This window comes from Zootoca vivipara, chromosome 5 (assembly GCF_963506605.1).
Source record: "Zootoca vivipara chromosome 5, rZooViv1.1, whole genome shotgun sequence".
Lineage (NCBI taxonomy): Eukaryota > Metazoa > Chordata > Lepidosauria > Squamata > Lacertidae > Zootoca > Zootoca vivipara.
This window is the reverse complement of record NC_083280.1, coordinates 28,380,811-28,395,505: the sequence shown is the minus strand read 5'-3', so window position 1 is coordinate 28,395,505 and position 14,695 is coordinate 28,380,811. Positions and strand designations below refer to the sequence as shown.

General features: G+C 42.0%; 1 protein-coding gene across 1 annotated transcript in view; it reads right to left on the bottom strand.

Moving 5' to 3' along the window:
- DNER (delta/notch like EGF repeat containing) overlaps positions 1–14,695 on the bottom strand; it is a 110,334-nt gene that overhangs the window by 9,016 nt on the left and 86,623 nt on the right. Inside the window, exons 8-10 of the mRNA XM_035134007.2 lie at positions 10,116–10,340; positions 1,997–2,119; positions 427–540 (exon numbers count right to left, since the gene is read on the bottom strand). Coding sequence (XP_034989898.2) covers positions 427–540; positions 1,997–2,119; positions 10,116–10,340 — 462 coding nt within the window. The remainder of the gene's footprint in view (positions 1–426; positions 541–1,996; positions 2,120–10,115; positions 10,341–14,695) is intronic.

Here is a 14,695-nt window from a genome sequence, read left to right as displayed (position 1 = left end):
TCCATTTGTCTTTATTCAGGAGTTCTTAGTCCAGAACTTTTGTCTGTGGCTCCACCCAACATTGGTTCTGGATCTGCCTACCACCAGAATGCAGCCCCTGACAGTTCATCTCTGAAGAATGCAGCCCTTGAAATGGGGAAAGGGACATGCGCTTAAGCCTGCAAGCCTAGAAAGAAAGACATGTATAAAGAGAGCCAGGTTCATTTTATAGAATGCATTCTCTGCTTCTCCTGCTTTGTCAGAAAGGCAAGGAATCTCATCAGTTATTATTATTTTTAAAAAAGTTGAGTAAAATATCTGGTATCCAAACTGGGCTTCAGAAAAATAAGATGGAAAGCAGGTGCAAATGCATTCAGTTGACATTTGTCTTCTTCTGTATAGTCTGATTAATAATTATGCATATTATGTAATTTAAAAGTAACTTGCCTGTAAATCCAGGTGCACAGATACACGTAGCATTTAGCCCTTCACTGTCACAAGTACCACCATTCTGGCAGCTGATGTTAACACAGGGATCTTTGTATAATTCACAGTGCCTTCCTGAGAATATTAAGTGATAATGGATGGTGTTAGAATTGTACATTGTTTAAGGGCTGGAGCAGGTGGAAGCAGAATATAAAGAATACTAGCAGCCTCATGCTCAGCATTGCTTGGGAATTCTAAGGAAACAAAATGGCAGCCGTAATCAGTGGCAGCCAAGTCCTATAATTTAAACCTGATTATTAGAAGATGGGATATACCAAAAAAGAAAGAAAGGAATTTCATTGGCGCCAAGTAATTAATGTGTATCCTGAATCACCACCCTGGGATCTTTGGATAAAGGCTGGCATCAAATTGAATAAATAATAATAATAACCCATCCCCTATCAACAGTTTTGCACCATTTTGAAGGTGTGGCGAGTAGTGCCCCTCATTCCTTCATGACTGATGAGGCTCAATGCAAAATAAACAAAGCACTGGCTACCCATGAACTAAATCTGGATGGGACCACTGAACCTTTTTGTACCACCAAGGCCTGTTCACAGCCATGTAGAACCTTCTCAGAGCCAGGGCCGTCTCAAGTCAGTTGGGTGCCCTGGCGCCGTGGTGGAGATCGCTGTGGCGCCCTCCTACCGGCCCGGCGCCCTGGCGCCCCGCACCACCGAGACTACCCCTAGAGCCGGGCCTGCTCAGAGCTTAATAAAAGGTTAGCTAAAAGACAAGTCTAATGGAGGTGGTCTGTATCACCTTGATCTAAAGCACTCAGCACCTAAACCTAGTGATATAGGATACATGAACCTGCTACTGGCAGCCCACAGCAGAATGATATTTACAAAGATATCCCCATGAGCACAACCAACAATTCTTTGATAAATACATGTACAAGTACTGCAGGCATCTATTGGATACTGACTGTGACTTCATGGATAACACACCCTCCCTCCTTGAAGTTGTTCTTTTTTAGTTGGTAAAAGATATGTGCATACATATGTCTATCCTCTTTTTATCATGCTGCCCCTGAATAACAGTGTTAACCACTCCAACCATTTCTTTTTTCAATATATATTTCAATAGCATGCCCTGCTTCTTCTGCACCTTCGAATAACCAATTAACTCTTTCCATTTGGAGTAAAATTGTCTAGCTCTGACAAGAATTCTTCTCCAATATCACGACTTCACTGACTCTTGTTAGATGAGGTTGGGTGGCTATAATTGGGAGAAAAAAGCTTTTTTTCCCCTGAAGCAAGATAGTTCTCTGTGTCCTATTGCTACTTTTAGCATACTGTCATGGTAGTGCAAGGGGGGGAACTGTAAATCCAAAGTAAGATTCAGCTGCACTTTTTAGAGATGTCAGAAAAGTATCACGTCAAGCGTATCATTCCCATACTACAGATGAGCTTCATAATGTTGGTTCCAAAGGCTTGCCTCAAAGATAATGAAACTTAAATGATGCAGATCACGTTTGGTAGGCAGATTTGCAGTAACCCCACCTATGTTAAAGCAAAACATATCTTACCTTCGTATTCAGCAAGACACACACAATCGTAGCTATTGACAAGGTCTCTGCAGGTAGCTCCGTTCTGACAAGGGGCTGAAAGGCACTCATTATATTCCTCCTCACAATAGAGTCCGTGGTAACCTAAAAACATGTAACAAAGAAAACACAACATGCCCTGAAAATGTGTCTCAGGATATGGCAACCGTGGATGGGACAGAGATGACTAGTAGCTGAAAATAACAATGTGCAGATGCACCTTTAAAGCTATTTTGTCACGTAACGTACATGAAAGGTTTTGGAGCTCAGTTTACGTTGGAATCAAGACCTCCTTATACATTTCATTCGTTGAACAATCAGAAACACTTTTGCCTGCTAAGAAGGCAGCCAAATGAACTCATTAGAAATCTAAGCAACCCAGGAGCATGATAGAACTACTGAAGCGAACGGGCTGTATTTTCAGAATTCATTTTTTGCACGGCTGTAGATCACATTTATTAGGTGGGTTTACTGGGCTAAAACGAGGAGAAATCTTAGTGATGTATAATGCCACTTTATATAATGAAACTAGATCTCACTCCAGCACAACTCTGAAGTGTAACTCAGATAGCAATCTGCAGGATGTAGAGTAGCTGTCACTTATCTGAAGTGGGTAAATATATGGCAGTCCGAAGAAAAAGAAGCATACTTGGTTGATTCAAGCTGGTAAAACACGGACGGACACCATTTCACATGTAAATGAACAGTAAGTGCTGCCAATCTGCTCAGCAAAATTTTGGCACAGCTGACATTGTGCCCATTTATTATTACACAAAGCAACAGTTTCATAGAATACAGCATGGATTAAGCATTATCATTTATTCTACTGTGTTCTACAGAGCGGCAGTCCAATGCGTATGTAAATAAATGAGGAATTATGTATTCTTTACTTCTACTGCTATGTTTCTAGCAAACTTTTATTATACATGGAAGCCCACTGAGTAATCACTGCAGCTGCCCCACCTTCATTTAACTGCATCAGATTAGCATACAATTTCCTTTTAAGCCTTATTCATTCAAATCAGAAAGGCGCAGCAGCTATGACTGGTGAATTGTAGCCATTATTTTCCTTATTAGAACACTAGGCATCCACTACTACTCTTATTAAACCAGGGAGACCTTTCACCTTTCATATATTTCCATCGTTCAAAAACATCCTAAGCTTGTCCATCAGGTTCTAATTCACTAATTCAGGCAAACATACATCTTGGCTTGGATTCAAAGGTTGCACATTTTGGTGTGGACTTTTAGATAACGGGGAGGCCAAAATATAAAATAACCAGCATATATATATGCTATTATTGTTTTTATTAAGGCTCACTGATTACACTTACACACACATGAGTCTCTCATGTCCATGAGAGCAGCTTTTTGGGGAAATCGGGGGCGAGATTTCCACATGAGCAGAAGTGTCTCCCACTGACACACCAACATCCTTGGGTCCAAGCTGCTGTTAGTCACTAACAGTTAATTTATCTATTATAATTATCATTATGTATTTGCTTTATTTGTCATTGTTATTTTTTTATTACAGTCTTTGCCTGCCAGTTGAGAGTTCAGACTAGGACCTATTTCCTTTCAGTTTGTTTGCTTGAAGTTAGAAGTAGTTACAGGTAGGTAGCCGTGTTGGTCTGACAAAAAAAATTTGAAAATCCTTCCAGTAGCACCTTAGAGACCAACTAAGTTTGTCATAGGTATGAAGTTAGAAGTGATACTACTGAAAGAGCAGAACAGGCTTTTCTAGAAATTGTTTTCATTTTAATACTATTTTTTACTATCCTGTTCTCATTTCCTCTGAGAAAAATATAAATGGGGCAGCCCATTTATTTAATTAAAAAAAACAAACAGCAGCACAGTCTTTTTCACTGCGTGGAAGCTCAAGTAAAACTTTGAATGGCATACATGCTCTGTGAACACTGTATATATTACTCATGAGAAATCCAAGTGAGGTTTTTTTTTAGGGTTCTGGTCAAATAATAACCAAGATGTAGTCATACTCAAGAACAAACCTATTGAAATTGGTCATTAATCATGACTAATTGACTTCCAGTGGGTTTACTCCAAGTATGACAGAGGCTGGTTCCAGCCCTTTGTGCCATAAAAACAAAAGGACAGACGCTTACTCATTATTTCACTAGAGTCCTGAAATCAATTGGATTTCACATGATTTCATGTCCTCGTAAGGGATAAACTGCCATTACTTTGTGACCATTCTTTAATAAGACACAGCGGAGCAGGCACTAGAAAGCTGCCATATGCAGGCTTAACTTGAATTCTTCTATATAAAATAAATCAACACCAAGAAAATGCTCTTGTAAATAAATTCATGAAACTCAATACATGCATACCTCTGATATGTGACTGAAAAAGCCACCCCCCTTTCCCCCAAACAGCCATTGCTGTGAGCAAATACACTGATTCACATCTTAAATTAATGACTTGTTTTGCAAATGATTATCAACCTCCTCTAAGGGGCAACCAGTTGAAGACCACAAGTTTGTAGTGAAAATACCATTTTTCTCCACTAGAGGGTGGCTTCCACCTACCACACTTCTTAAATTTCAAGAAGGGAGGACACCGTATTTTCATTCGGCTAGTTAGAAAAACGTTGATTCCACCTCTCCTGAAGTCAGCTGAAAAACTGCTGTTTATAAGAATAAGATGAAGCCCTATAAAGGCAAAGGAGAGTCTTCTTCCGTGTGCAAGTCACCTCTAAATTAACAAACAAAAAGTTTTTATATTCTGTAACTTTCTTTTTTAGATGCAAGTTCGGAATAGTTTTTTAACACACACATGAAACGATCAATTTCCTTCCCTGCATATATTACACAGAAGCAACTCTGTATTTGGGGGAGGGGGTTGCAGTACAGAAATGTTTGCAAGCATGAAAGGACGGATCCAAAGGGACACTGTTCTTTTACTTTTAATCACGTGTGAAGAAAGGGAACAGAAGTGCATCCACTGGCCATGTCTTCACAGTGGAATATGTGAAACGGGTCCTGTGTGCAGTTGTATATAGTGTAACAGTCTGATCACAGAGAGGGTTCTTACCACATGGAAGGACTTGGGCACAAACACCTGTGCATGCATACAGAGAAGCTTTTACACTGAATGAATGGGTGGGGCCATTGGGCCCATTTCACTCGGTTCAACAAACACACACAACTGGAAATGAAAACAGGGTTAATGTGCCAGGGCCGTCTTAAACATATCCGGCGCCATGGTGCAAAGATCCCTCTGGTGCCCCACCCCCCGTTTCCCAGAGTTGTTGACCTTTACCCAAGCCTCTGCGGGGATGGTTCTCCTCCTGTGAGGGCTTGGGAAGGAAGCTGCATGCCCGCCAGCCATATAGTTGGCGGGGCACAGCTTCCATCCTAAGCCTCTGTGGGGATCACTCTCCTCCTACGGAGGCTTGGGAGGCAAGCTGCACGCCAGCCAGCCATATGGTTGATGGGGCGCAGCTGGGGAGCATGCAGGAGGGAAAGGGGAGGCCGCCGGGCAAAGCCACACAGCTCCCCCACTCGCTGGGGTGCTCCTGAGAGGCTGATGCCCTGGTGCAACGCGCCAGTAAACCCAATGGGAATGACAGCTCTGTTAATGTCTCCTAATATGGATCCCCACCTTCATCTCATTTATCTCACTTTCCGTGAATTATCGCAGTTTAGTGCTTTCAGGCAACACATTAATTCAGAAGCATGAGTGACCTGATCACTATTCGGAACGACCAACATTCTGCCTCCAACCAATGTTGAGCTAACCACCTGTAAAAATTCATACATCAGCTGTTTTCATGCATCTCATCTTACGATCCCTGAAAGGCCTGCCAAAATATGAGTCCCATTTTCAGACTTGCAAAATGTATTTTATTTGTGGAAAGTGCTACCTAGCTAAATATTACCAATTCAACCCTGTAATGAATATATAATAATTAGGTAAATATGCAGAAGTCAGCATAGCCTGCACACCTTGCAAGTTTTCACACAGACCAATGGAATGCCTGCTTATTCGGTACTGTGGGAGTGGTGGCTTGAGGAGGCACATCTCTCCATGTGATTAATTCCACAAAGCCATCTGCAAAATGCCATGGGCATTTAACTATTTAAGTAGAAGAGCTGCAGCTCAGTGGTACAGCATCTGCTTTTCATGTAGAAGGTCCCAGAAACCCTGTTCCATGTTCAGGAACAAGAGGCTGGAGTCCTTTGTCACAAAAGGGTGACATCAAGCAGTGGAAACAATGTCACATGTTTTACGTTCAAAAACAGACTTTGGTTTAAGATTAATGACTGTCCAGGAGTATAACCCGCTGGACCAGGATTTTAGCTGCAATACTGAGTCCCTGATTGCCAGCTCTCAAATACTGATGTCATCACTGGCAGAACAGAATCTCATGTAAGACATGTTTTGGAAAGACTGCCTCTCATTGCCCCTGCCAACCTCTGAACATAATTTCAATAGAGCTTCTTAAAGATTGCAGACATCTTTGCAAATCGAGCACGTGCTAGGGACAATGCAAAGGCCTCTTTGGCACTGGCATCTTTGCAGTGAAAAAGAGGAAATGACCTCGTGAATTTGCTTTTCTGCCTTTTCTCCTCTATCTCCAAACAATGGAGCTTTTTGATGCGCAACACATCTCCCTCTTAAATTCTCTGCATATGTAACAACTGAGAGCCCTGCATACTATTTCATATCATCAGTAGCTCCAAAATACCTTTAGAGCACATGTACCTTTTTCCTTTCTGCTCAAAGATCAGAGAGTATCTCAAAGCATACACAAAAATAACTCTGAAACCACAGTTGCATCAGGAAGCTCAGAAGCTACTCTATTGGCAGCCTTAATGCTATATGTTGCACTCTAAAAGAAAGAAAAGCCATGCTGCCACCTTTCTTTCCCATTGCTTGTTTCCTAGAAAATACCAGTCTGACTGCTAACCAGCAGGCAACTGAACACTATTTCCAGCATGCTAAAATATCTTGCTGTGGATTTGCAAGTGGAGTGGAGGGTTCTTTTGATTACCAGAACTAAACAGAATTTTAGTTTCTTTCTACCCTGATTCATCCATGATAAACAGCACAGGCAATACATCTTAGACAGCTGTCCCATGAAAAACCCTTTCAAAGACACTATTTGGGAACACCATTAGCAAATACAGTGGAGCCTCGGGTTACGTTGCATCCGGCTTACGTCACCTTCGGCTTGAGACCAGCACAAACCCGGAAGTACCGTAACTGGTTACTCCCGGGTTCGCGCACGTGCAAAAGCACCAAATCACAGCTGCGCATGCGCAGAAACACTAAATCGTGCATGTGCGTGCACAGACGCAACACTTTGGGTTGCGCCGTTTTTGAGTTGTGATGGGGCCTCCGGAGCAGATCCCCACCATAACCCAAGGTTCCACTGTAATTATTTTCTGTTACGGGGTGTGGAAGATTGCAGTTCAGTGGTAGAGCATCTGCTTTGCATGCAGGAAGTCCTAGCATCAATTCTCAGCATCTCCAGGTAGGACTAGGAGAGACACACCTGGAACCCAAGAGTGCTGCTGCCAGACAGAGTAGAAAATACTGAGCAGGAAGGACTAATAGTCTGACTCAATATGAGGCAGCTTCCAATGTTCCTATGTGGGGAGCCTTTTTCAGCTTGAGGGCTGTATTTCCCCAATGGCCAAGCTTCTGAGAGCCACATGCAGGTCTCCAGTGTGGCCTGGATTTTTGAGAGAATGGGTGAGGCTTGTGCAGCCTGACACTCTTTATTCCATCCATCAAATATTCTCTTCATGAAAGTCACAGAAGGACAAAACTGTGAAAAATGTGTTGAGAGTGTGGAAGGGGAGAGAACAATTAAGAGTCACATTGATAGCACCATTCCTGCTCAGAAAGCTCCCACCACAATGATTAGCACTGGACTTTTTTTATGGGGAAGGGAAACAGCATGGGCATAAGAAGCAAAGTGACTAGAAACACGCAAACGGAGCACAAATATAAACCTTCAGAAATATTCCGCAGCTAGGAGGAAATATATATGTTGCAAGAGATATTCAAATTGCTACTATGCATGCCCCTGGAAAACCTATCCACCAACGCGGATTTCAAATAAATTAAAGGCGCAATTTGATAACCGGCTGCTCTTTTAAGCTGAAACTCTACACTCTTGACCTGATACTGAGTTTAAAAGTCACACCGAATTTGGTCAGTTCCAACTCTGTTCCTTAAGTCTGCACTATGATCGGCCTCAACACAAATCCACTCATCATTTGTTCTGCTTTTCATCACTTTACTCCAATGGTCCTCAGAGACCTAAGAGCAAGAGCACCACAGATCCTAAAAGGCAAAAGAGAGGAAGGGAAGCATTTGATCGGGAGCAGTGCCAAAAAGATCACAGAATCAAGTTCTTCCATCCCTGCTAAAGCCTGAAAGGGAAAAGTAGGATGCTGCTTTAGAAAATAGGCCTTTACTCTATGTAGAACTGCTGTGAGAGCTCCAACCTTTACTATTTTGTCACTGTAGCCTTTTTTAGCTGAATACAGAACAGAAAAGGCCGTATATAGTATATAGACAATGAATCAGCATCTTTCCACCACCTTTACCCTATATTGTTGTGAGTGCGGGAAGTTACTCTGCACTGATGCATGAGCTCCTTATAATTCCTGGGGTCCTGGATCCAGCAAGGGCTAAAAACTAATGAAGGGTTTCATTGTTGCACTAGTCGGGCAAGTTTCTTTGGGAGTTAAGGGTCCTAAGGGCCATCTAAAAAAAGAATATAGTATAGGTAGCGACTATTTTATGTGCGTCAGATATGTGCGAGACTACACATTGCGCCAAACCCAGAAGTGACCCGAAAATGACACATAAGGGGGGGGGAGTGGCAGAATGGGTTTTTGCAGCCTTTTTCAATGGTGTTTCAAATACACACAATTTCACTTAAACATGTGGTGCCTTGGATCATAACCACCGCATAAACAGGGAGTTGCCTGTATAACAAAAGAGGCTGCTCTCTTTATCCTCTGAGCAAATGGCCGGGCCTTTTCTCCTCCTCACCTGGCTGATACTTAGAAGGACAATAGCCAAGACGGTGGTGTGTAAGCAGGGCTAAAAGTAGGCAGCAGCCAGAGAGACAGAACCATGCTTGATTTCTGCTAGATTCCTACGACAAAAGCAAGACCTTTTTTTGGGGGGGGGGGTAATGCTGTGAGCTCATCCATATTAGGCTCAGGCTGTACATATGTGTAAATAAACCACATATCATACAGGCATCACCATCTCTACTGTCTCTCATTCCAAGGAAACCGAAACCTGGCTAAGTGCCTGGAATCTCTCACTGCTCAGAGATTGGGCTGGTGTGCAACAATACAGTGGTACCTCGACTTACGAAGATGATCGGTTCCGCGGTGCTCTTCGTAAGTCGAGGTCTTCGGATGTCGAAGCGCCCGTTCTGTGCATGCGCGATTTTGCGTCTCTGCGTATGCGCAGACCGCACGCCCCGCTTCTGTGCAGGTGCAGAACGTGAGCACGGTGAGAAGACTTCCAGGGTTGTCGACTTCGTAAGTCGAAACCTTCGGAAGTCGAAGCATTCATAAGTCGAGGTACCACTCTATGTTCTTTACAATGCATGGCCTCTCATGTCAAAATGGTTATAAAACCTACTATTTCTTGGGTACTGTGCAACATATTCATATTATAAAGCGTGTTTTTTTTTCAATTTCCTGCAAACACAAATAACATACAGCCGTAATCACCTCATCCAGCTATTTTTCCTCCTGCGATGAGTAAAGCCTGCATCTGTAAAAGTAAGGTGTTTTGGTGTGTGTTTTTAAATTATATTGCTACTTCATTTAGTGTTATCACTTTAAAATTGGTATCCTGGAACAGTATTGTTAAAATGTCAGGCCAGCTATACAGACAAGCTATACAGAAAATGTGCATGTTCATTCTGTGTGGTTTTTTAAATTAAATATAGAATGCATCAATACCTATCATTATAGCACACTGAAACTACTGTAATGTTTTGTCGGCATGCATATACTAAAGAGGAAAAAGGAAGCAATTTCCACCTACATGTTTCTCAATGCTAAGAGCATCTGACGGAATGCAGGAGAGCCATACAAACCTGGGATACAGAGGCATTTGTAACTTGTTCCAACACTGCGACAGATGCCATGGGCACAAGGATTCAGAGCGCAGAAGTCAATCAGCTGGGCACAGGTAGGTCCTGTAAATCCTGGGCTACAACTGCAAGAATAGGAAAGCCGGTCTGTGTAACAGGTCCCATTGTTCTTGCAAGGAAATGAAGCACAGGCATCTACTTTTTCCTCACAAGATGTTCCCAGGTACCCTAAAACAAAACAAGTGGAACTTATTTGCATGCACACATTTCATTTACCAAACCTTTGTCAAAGCATGGAGCCTTAATATCATTTAAAAACATATTTTTTTGGCTAGAATTATCCTAACACATGCTTAGATACAGATACAAGGACTGCCTCTCCCCATATAAACCGACTTGGACCCTGAAATCATCATCTGAGGTTCTTCTTCATGTGCCTCCTCCACAGGAGGTCCAGAGAGTAGCAACACAAGAACGGGCCTTTTCTGTGGTAGCTCCCCGTTTGTGGAATGCTCTCCCAAAGGAAGGCTCGCTTGGTGCCTTCATTGAATAGACGAAAGTGTTTCTCTATTACTATGACTTGGGCTGATTAACATTTTATGGTCTTTTAAATGTGTTTGTGGAAGGGAAGTTATTGGTTTGTTTTTGTTTTATTATGTATTTTGTGTTCTCGTTTTGTAGTTTTAGACCCTGTGATCTTCAGATAAAGGGTGGTATACAAATGTAATAAATAAAAATATCCACACAACCTAAGTGTAAATGGAGGGTCACAGCTAGCACTCTCTCCTCTAAGCTAAGGACACCAAATACATTTATTAGCTTCATAATGATGCATGTTCATGGAATTTTCCACAGTATGCCCTTCATCTGACATATTTATTAAAATATGCTTACATTATGTCCATGATTCTAAGTGTAATATGCTTACATTACGCCCATGATAAAACCCTCAAGCTATTCGACCGCTGATCTATGTTTCAGATATTTATCCTCCCCACAATGATGTATTTGCTACTAAATATGGCCTCCTCCCCAAGTGCTCCTGAACTTCATGGTAGAATTCAGCTATTCTTCCTCGAATTATCCATTCACTCTTCCCTCTGATGTATTAACGCAGTGGTTCCCATATGCTTTCAGTTCGCTGTGGAACATCAAGAAAAAATTGTGTTTCTTGTGCTATCATTTGAACTAGGAACAATATTTATAGTGGAGAATATGACGTAATACTGTACTAGGACCTGTATTATTTTCTTACGCTCTTTGATGCTGGCCATCTTTGCCACCAATGTTCTTTCTAAGCCTTTTTGAACTATAATTAAATGCACTGATTAGGTATTTACAGAAACACCTATCTGTTGGCAATGCTGCCACAAAAAACTCCCAGTATTAAAAACCAATCTGTATCTGTATTGGACCAGAAACTTATATGCTTTTATTGCTGACGTTTGGTGGACAGTGAACCATTAATTAATTAACAGTAGATTTCCAGACAAGTCAAGCCAATGGAAGAACCTGGCAGTGTAAACATGAAAAACTGCAGGGGGGGGGACACATTTAAGCATTGCAGTTTTTAGCAGTTTTTGATATTTACAGTTCCTTCACCAGCAAAATGAAAGGAGGGAGAGAGGATGCCTTCAGGATAAGAATATTATTGGTAATAAGAAGTGTGATGAAAGCATGAAGCTCACTAAGGTTTAATGAGACTGCAAATCTACCACTGGCAAGGAACAAACACGAAATGGCAAAATGACAACAAATATAAATATCATTGTCCAAGAAATATGAAGAAATATTTTTTGCTGAAACGACATTTGAATTAAAGTTGCAAAATGTGGAGAAATCAGTAAAATAACTGAAAAGGTAATACCCTAATGCAGCTGCAGTGCAGCAGAAGACTGTTACTAAAGTGAATCCAGGAAATGTTTTACAGATTAGAGAGCACCATAATGAGTACAGATTCATTATCAAGGAGGAGCTTAATTATTTGGCTTGGTTGTGGTCAATAGCAAGTACTGTAATAGGCTTGGGAGGGAATCATTTACTGTACTGAATTTTTTGAGACAGTGCAGCATAGCTTTGTTAAGTGTCTGGTGATCACACTGGATATTTAATCCTAGAAACATATAGCTGCACATGATAAATGAAGCTAGTATCTAGGATTAGTGATTATAAAATATTCAGATATGAAACACACAGGTGGCTACATCAAGCAAGCGAACAAGACAAATGGTTTTTATTTTTCTTTACAAAAGTCAAATGGAAACACAAAATTCACATTACAGGAAAGAAGTAATCAAAACATCACCAGAACAAAAATTTGCAAGAACCAGGTCTAAAAGGGAAAACTGAGGCCAATCTAGACAATGTGTTTCAGCAACAAAGAGGAGACTTATACACCCCAGATGAAGCCGATATTTTCTCTTTTTAAAAAATTACATCTGAATGCCACTCTTCCTTCATGGGGTTATTCTATTTAATGCAGTGGACCTCATGGTAAAGCAGGCATCTGAATCCAGGTTCCTCCATGGGCCCCAAACCAATCAATTTCAAGATAGAATGTAAATGAATAATAATGATTTAAAAAACAGGAACAAAACAAAACAAAGGAGTTTCAACAGTAGTAAATGATCAGCTAATACAAATGTGTTCTGCAAATACTGTATATTCACAAGTTGTTTCAGGGAGCTTATAAGAATGTTGCATTTTCTAATTCTGATATACAGCAGGTTATGCCTGCAGTATATCAGGAACAGATGGATAACTGAGTTAGGAGGGGGGTATTAATGGCTGATTGCTGCAGGGGTAGACAGACAATTTGCTGAGCTATGAGCAAGCTGCCTATTCCCTTTATGCAGTGAGAAGACACTGGATGTATACTGGTGGGAAGCTTTACTCCACATGGTGTTGAATTTTTATTTCTGAATCACAGAGAATTGGCAATCAAAGAGAACTAGACCTTTTCTGACTAATTCCAATACATGGACTCCATAGATCATGGGTAGGCAAACTAAGGCCTAGGGGTCGGATCCGGCCCAATCACCTTCTAAATCCAGCCCATGGATGGTCCGAGGAAACAGCGTGTTTTTACATGAGCAGAATGTGTCCTTTGATTTAAAATGCATCTCTGGGTTATTTGTGGGGCCTGCCTGGTGTTTTTACATGAGCAGAATGCATCTCTGGGTTATTTGGGGGGCCTGCCTGGTGTTTTTACATGAGCAGAATGTGTGCTTTTATTTAAAACGTATCTCTGGGTTATTTGTGGGGCATAGGAATTCATTCATTTCCCCCCCCCCCCAAAAAAATAAAGTCCAGCCCCTCACAAGGTCTGAGGGACAGTGGACCGGCCCCCTGCTGAAAAAGTTTGCTGACCCTTGCCATAGATAATATTCACTGGATCATATTTTTGCAAGCTCTTGTAACTAGCCTAAACTACAGCATCAAGGGCTTTATGGAAATAATTTCACCTGATTCCCATAGTGAATGCAAAACTCAAAACATTAAGAAAGTTTGCTTGTCTGAATCTATATCCTGATTCACTCTGGCCTCAGGGGCAGACTTTGGTAATATGGCACCCAGAGTGAGGACAAAATTTGGCGCCCCATCAATTATTTCTTATTTTCACAATAATTCTTTTTGGTACTGTAAGGGTGCTGTTGCGGCTACTCTTGAGTAACAACGCCCAAGTCTGCTCTGTCTTTAAAAGCTTTATTGTGCATAGTATTTACAGTGCAAAGATGGCAAAGAACATGACCTCTCAGTCACTCGCAGAATCCGGAAGTGGGCGCTTCCGGCTACGGGACTAGCATAAGAGTTTGGGCACCCCGAAACGCCTCCTCCCAGCCTTATGTTTGGTGGCGCGCCTTAATTCGGGCGCCGGAAGGGGCTGCCTGCTTCCCTCCACCTCTTGGTCCTGTCGGCACAGGGGCTCTCCAACATTGCTGAGCCCCAACACCTCCGTCCCGCTCACTTCCTGATTCCCCTCACCTGACCCACTGCTGCTGCTCTCACTGGGCAAAGTGCTGGTCAGCAAGAGGGAAGGAGGCTCCCTGTAGGAAGGCGCCCTGACAGGTACAGTTGCTTTTTTATGGATCTTCTCAGCAGCAGCTACTCATATAAATACAGATGGTGATGATTTTGCACTCCCTTGGTTTGACGTCCTCTGTGGAGGGACCGTCTGCACCACCCTAAATCTCTAAATCCGGCACTGCTGGCCTTCTTGAGTACTGTGCCCATTGTTGAACTGCTTACTTTTTCTTTAGTAACATTCAATGGTCGGAGTGCAACTGAAACTTCAGAGCTGCCCATATGTGCCTAGAGTTTAAATCAAGCCGTGTTCGTCAACCTCGGAAGGTAGCTCATATTGAAGAAGGAAAACTATGGATCCTAGTCCATCATGGCTAGTTATCACTTACAGCAGGCATAGGCAACCTTGGCTCTCCAGATGTTTTGGAACTACAACTCCCATGATCCCTAGCTAACAGGGCCAGTGGTCAGGGATCATGGGAGTTGTAGTTCCAAAACATCTGGAGAGCCAAGGTTGCCTATGCCTGACTTACAGCCTTATTCTCCATGAGCTTGTCTAA